The sequence below is a fragment of the Galeopterus variegatus genome, unplaced genomic scaffold, assembly GCF_000696425.1.
Source record: "Galeopterus variegatus unplaced genomic scaffold, G_variegatus-3.0.2 Scaffold13859, whole genome shotgun sequence".
In the NCBI taxonomy this organism is placed as follows: Eukaryota; Metazoa; Chordata; class Mammalia; order Dermoptera; family Cynocephalidae; genus Galeopterus; species Galeopterus variegatus.
This window is the reverse complement of record NW_007739970.1, coordinates 26,991-32,874: the sequence shown is the minus strand read 5'-3', so window position 1 is coordinate 32,874 and position 5,884 is coordinate 26,991. Positions and strand designations below refer to the sequence as shown.

General features: G+C 53.4%; 1 protein-coding gene across 2 annotated transcripts in view; it reads right to left on the bottom strand.

The window, feature by feature from the left end:
* Positions 1 to 803: 803 nt before the first annotated feature.
* Positions 804 to 5,884, bottom strand: part of LOC103581753 (chromosome unknown open reading frame, human C17orf99) — a 13,070-nt gene continuing 7,989 nt past the window's right edge. Inside the window, exons 3-6 of one of the 2 annotated variants that reach the window (XM_008563510.1) lie at positions 4,272 to 4,571; positions 2,555 to 2,824; positions 2,256 to 2,352; positions 1,122 to 1,214 (exon numbers count right to left, since the gene is read on the bottom strand). In XM_008563510.1, the coding sequence (XP_008561732.1) occupies positions 1,208 to 1,214; positions 2,256 to 2,352; positions 2,555 to 2,824; positions 4,272 to 4,571 (674 nt within the window). In that variant the 3' untranslated portion in view covers positions 1,122 to 1,207. Of the gene's footprint in view, positions 1,215 to 2,255; positions 2,353 to 2,554; positions 2,825 to 4,271; positions 4,572 to 5,884 lie in introns of both variants that reach the window. The other variant, XM_008563509.1, reaches the window with a different exon arrangement.

Sequence of the window (5,884 nt, the reverse complement as noted above, 5' to 3'; positions counted from 1 at the left end):
GTCTCCTCCTCCAAGAAGCCGACCAGACGCCAGTTCTGGACCCCACCTGCCCGGGACACCTCCCTCCCCCATCGCACTCAAAAGCCCAGGCCACAGCCTGCAGCCTCCTCCCTGCCTGGCCTGTCACGCTTTCCTCCTCTCTGGAGCTAAGCCTGGGGTAGGGTTGAGGACCACCCACACTTCTTCCTGGGCTGGGCCGGGTCCCAAGGCTGTGAAGGGCCCTGTGGCTTCACACTTCCAGATACCAAATGGTGTGCAAACAGAAACAAAGTGCCCAGGGCCACAGCAGGGGCGGGAGTTTAATCCAGTACTAACCCCCACACTCAAAAAGAGCATCTGGAACAGAGAAGGCTGGCGCTAGGCTCTGCACGTGGGGGGCGCGGGGAGAGCAGGGGTCGTGCATACAGAGGTGGGTCTCCAGGAGCCACAGGCTGACCGGCACGGAGGAATTCCAGAAACCCTTTGCTAGTTGCAGGTAAGGATTCATGAGGGCCTGTGCGCCAGTTGGGGCTCAGAGTCTGCACAGGTGAGCTGGACAATGTGAGATGAGCCAGAGGACTGGGCCACCGGAAGACGGGGTGCAACTCCAGGGAAAAGGGGAGCAGTTGTGGGGGAGGGGTTGGGCCTTGTTACAGTCTGCCCTCTGCCCACACCTGGATGGACGGTGATGAGCAGCTGGGAGGTGGGGACAGGGGCCCTGCACAGAGCCCCATCCTTTCTATCGACCTCGGAAAATCCTCAAATAAACACCATGTGTGTTTGCTGAAGGCCACCAGGGCTCCAAGAATCCCTGCTGTCAAGGCTTTTCTTTTTTTAAAATAGATTTTATTATGTATATTTAAGGTATACAACATGACATTATGGGATACATATAAATAGTAAAAAGGTTACCACAGTGAAGCAAATTAGCATATTCGTTATCTCACACATTTTCCACTTTTTTGTCTTTGTGGAAAGAGCAGCTAAAACGTACTCATTTAGTATGAATCCCAAATACAGTACGCTCTTGCTACCGACAGTCCTCAGGCTGCACATTAGATCCCTGGACGTGTTCATCCACATGTCTGCTACTTTGTCACCTCTGACCTACATCTCCCCATTGCCTCCCGCAGGCTTTTCTTCATTCAAACGGTGGGTCCTTCTGCAGGGCAGCAAGGCCAGGAGTGGGGTGCTCCTGGGGGCAGTCTGCCAAGCTGGTGTCTCCTGGTCACAACCTTGATGACAAAGGAGTTGAGACTCCGGGTCAGGCAAGCTCACCTCTCAGCCACCCCCTCCGAGGCCACTGGGGATTTTATGGTACCCAGTGCATCAGAGCCCCGCAGGAGGGGAGGTGTGGGGCCTACTCACCCCACTAAATGAAGGGGGTGCCGAATCACCAAGAAGGCAAGCCCTGGCCCCTGGTCATGTGGTGAGTGGGAGCCAGGTCACTGTTCCCCACTTTACAGAAGGGGAAACTGAGGCTCAAAGAGGTGACATAGCTCATCCATGAGTCTGAAGGGACCCAGAGGTGAGACAAGGAGAGTGTCACAGACCATTGAAGGGGCTGGCCAGTTAGCTCAGTTGGTTTGAGTACAGCCTTATAACCAACCCCAAGGTCATGGGTTTGGACTCCTGTACCAGCCACCTGCCTAAAAAAATAAAAACTGAAGGGGCTGGCCACAGGGGAGGGGAGGAGGGGAGAACCAGGACACAGCGGTGCCTTTAAAACCAAGCTAGGTGAGAAATTCCAGGAGGCCAGACAGGGGGAGCCTGCAGAAGCCTGCAGTGTCTGGGGCTGGACAACACAGAGGCCCTGGTCATTTTACATGTCAGTGAAGCGATGGCCTTGGAGAGAGGCCCTCAGAAGACTCAGCCTCTTCCTTCTGTTGCCACCTGGGAAAGACTGACCTATGTGGTTCCCTTGGAGGGCAGGAGCTGCTGGCTCACCCTGGTCCCTGGGAGGCATTGTCCAGCATCCCTTCTCAGACCCCATAGGGAACATAGGAGAGGCCCCACCCAGAGGTCAGCTGTCTCCATTGCAGGGCAGCTGGGAGCATGGGTCAATTAAAGTCACAAAGGCACAAGCCTCAGCAGGCACTTGGCACATGGTAGGCCCATCATAAACATCTTCAAGTTGTGCATACGCAGTATGACCTTTTTGCCCTGGTGGCAGCCCTGCCCTACAAGCTCACTGTCCACTGCTCCCCAGACAGGTTGGTCCACACCAGTCACCAGCAACTCTGGCTCCTCCCCAGCATCCAGCACCCATTTCCTACCTGGTCTGCACAGCCCCACCCAGTATCCCAGAGGCGATCGCTGCAATGGAGGCGATGCTACCAGCCAGCATGAAGATGGGTTCCTGAGGCAGCTCCCCTGTGCAGGAGGCAGAGGTGGCAGGCCTTTAGGTAGGGCCAGGGTAAGCAGGGTTGCCTCATGGTGCCCTTCCTGCTCTTGGCAGGACCCGGGCAGAGCTGTTCCACCTTCCACCAGCCTCCCTTCTGGACTCTCTAGCAAGATCCACCCTCCCAGCCCCAAGGTATCAGCTACCACTCCGGAAATGGAAGGGCCCTCTCACCTGGGGGCACCAGCATGGGGGCGCTGAGCTGGACATTGACATTGTTTTCAGCCTGGCACTGGAACCAGCCCGACGTCTGGGTCAGTGGGAAGGAGAAGTTGGCAGGCTGCCCGTGGGGTGATCTCTGCTGCATGAGGATGTGCCCATCCTTCCCGACCAGGCTGTAGGTGATGGGTGGACTGCCCGAGGACGCCTGGCAGGACATCTCTGCCCTAGGGCCTGACCCTCTGTCCCGCAGGGTGAAGTCAGCCTGCAGCTGGGATACTGGCTCTGGCAGGGTAGGAAAAGGTAATACGGGAATGGCTGGGAGATTTTTTTATTTTGGGGGGGCTGGCCAGTTCGGGGATCTGAACCCTTGACCTTGGTTTTACAACACCGTGCCGGTGCTGTAACCGGCAGAGCTAACCAGCCAGCTCGTGGCTGGGAGATTTTAACCCTACTCCCCCCACGTAAGTTCTCCTCATTGCAGAATGCCTCATGAGCCTGGAGGCTGAGCTGTGACTGCCACCTTCTCCAGGCAGCCCTCTGGAGTACCCCTTTCTCCTTGCACCTGCTTCTATCCTTCCTGCAGTGTGTACCACACAATTTCACATTTGGGTTTATTCGTGTGTAGTGTATTTCGGGTTGCCGGACTTAGCAAATAAAAATACGTGGCACCCAGTTAAATTTCAATTTCAGATAAGAGATAAGTAATTTTTTAGTGTAAGTATGTCCTATGCAAAATTAATCTGGCAACCCTAATTATATCCTTTCAGTCTTGTTTCTTTTATTGGAAAGCAAACTCCTTCAGGACAAGAACTGTCCCTTAGAAGATTCAAGATTCTGGAATTCCCCAGGCCTTAGGCCTGATGCGCTAAAGATCCTTACTGATTAGTAACAACCACCACCCCTTGCTTTTTTCTTGCCACCTACTAAAAGCTTTCATTTCATCCTTTCTATACCCCCTGGGGTAGGTCCTATTATTTTCTTTGTTTTGCAGATGAAGCAACTTAGGCCCAGAGGTTGAGTGACTTGCCCAAAACCCCACAGCCAGTAAGTGTAGGGATTTTAACCCTCGCCCTCCTGGGCTCCAGACCCTGGGCTCTCCCGCCTGAGGCTGTTTCCTCGTGTTCTTAGTTGAGGGGCAAGGAATGGTGGGGGATCGTGGTCCCACCACAGGGCAGGCAACACTTCCTGGTTCCCACACCTCATGGCTCCCACTGAGAAGGATACCTGAGTTAAGATCAAGATGGAAATGGGAAAAATGCGTGGTTTGGAGCTAAACGGAGAGGGGTTTGAAATCAGCCTTTGCTGCTTGCAAGCCCTCGGCCTGGGACAACCTCCAAGAGCTTTGATCTCTACATCTACAGACCCAGAACCTGGAGATCAAAGGAGATATCACGCAAAAAGTGCCCAGTTTATCAGCTTGAGGTCCCAGCTCCACAAGTCAGGGCCCAGCCTTGGAAACTTCAGCCCTCGGGTGCTTTCCATCTATGACCTCAGGCCCCTGACAGAAGATTGCAGCCTGAGGGCCTATAGCCAGGATGGGACATGCCCTATGACCGGGTCCCGTGGCACTCACTGGAAGTGGCCTTGAAGAGGGCAGCCTGTCCTCGTTCCTGCCCTCGCGCCCTGGCCCTCTCTAACCCCAGTCCCCCAGACTCTACAGTCGCACCCCCAGGAGCTCCCCACTTATCTGCACCCCACGTGCCTCCTGTTGCCACGACCCACGACTCACTGGCCCACAGCTCCCAGTACATCTGCAGCCTGGCACTGGCCACGGGGGCACCCAAGGTGGAGGCTGCCTGGCAGGAGTAGGTGAGCAGGTCTGGCCTGGACTTGAGTGTGATGTTGATGCTGAAGGAGGCTGGGCTGTGGGTGCTCACCACCTTCCTGGCCACCTCGACGTCCTGGCTCCCCCAGAGGGAGTAGGTGATGGGAGGGGTTGCCCAGGGTGAGCTGCACGTTATGAGAACGTGGCGGCCTTTGGGGAAAACCTCCAGGACTTCATAGGCAATGGAGACCTCGGGGGTGGCTTCTGGGAGGTGAAACAGTTCGAGAAGAAAGAAAGAAACAAAAAGTCACCAAGCACTCAACAAAGTTCATCAAGAAAATGCTGATTTGGCAAATTCCTCGAAAAGTTAAATAAGGCACGACTGCATGACGTGGTAATTCCGCTCCTAGACATGTACCTAAAGAACTGAAAACAGGGCCCTAGCAGGTACATGTGCACGCATGTTCTAGTCGGCACTAGTCACAGCAGCCAAAAGGAGGAAACGGCCCAAATCTCTGTCCGCAGATGAATGGAAAAACAAGACGTGGCTGATCCATGCAAGAAACATTATTCAGCCTTAACAAGGAATGCAGTACAGACACACGCTGCAGCCTGGAAGGACGTCATCAGCATTATGCTGAGTAGAAGAGGTCAGACACAAAAGGCAGCTACTGTTTGATTCCACGAACGTGCATTTTTTCTTTTTTTTGGCAGCTGGTCTGCAAGGGGATCTGAACTAACTCCATTTATGTGAAATGTCCAGAACAGGAAAATCCACAGAGACAGAAAGTGTTGGGAGCCTGTAGCCCCACACCCCTCCTTGTGTGACCCTGCCTGCGTGACAACCTGCTTACGCCAAATGGCCATGCTTACGTGATATCTGCCTCATAATCTGTTTGTGCCTGGGACGCTGTGCTCCTGGCTATGCAAGTCTAATCAAGAGTGACCTCTTATCTCCTTCCAAGTTTCTGCTTTCTTGTAAAGATTGGGGGCTTCTTCGCATCAGAGATTTTCTGACTTTGTTTCTTCTCAAGATCTTATCGTATTCCTGCATTCCTAACTGCTTACAATATGCTTGCTTTTTCCTATATAAGATGTAACCTAAGAATCAATAAACGAGACTTGATCAGAATACTGTCTTGTCTCCCATCTCTCGCGTCTCTTGTCCCATCCAATTCCCACTCCCCCCTCCAGGGTCTGCATTGAATATCCCGCGGGACGGGACAAGAAAGCAGTTCTGTGGTTAGTAGGGCCTGGGGCGGGGGAAATGGAGAGAAACTGCTTAACAGATGTGGGATTTCCGTCTGCAGTGATAAAAATGTTTTAGAAATAGATAGAGGTGGCAGTTGCATGACATCGTGGAGGTACTAAATGCGACTGAATTATCGCTTGATTTTTGTTTTTTGGGTGGGTGGCCAGTACTGGATCAAACCCTGGACCTTGGTGTTATCAGCACCACGCTCCACCCAACTAAGCTAACTGGCCAGCCCTGAATTATCGCTTCAAAATGGTTAATTTTTTTTTTTGGGCCGGCCCGTGGCTCACTCGGGAGAGTGCGGTGCTGATAACACCAAGGC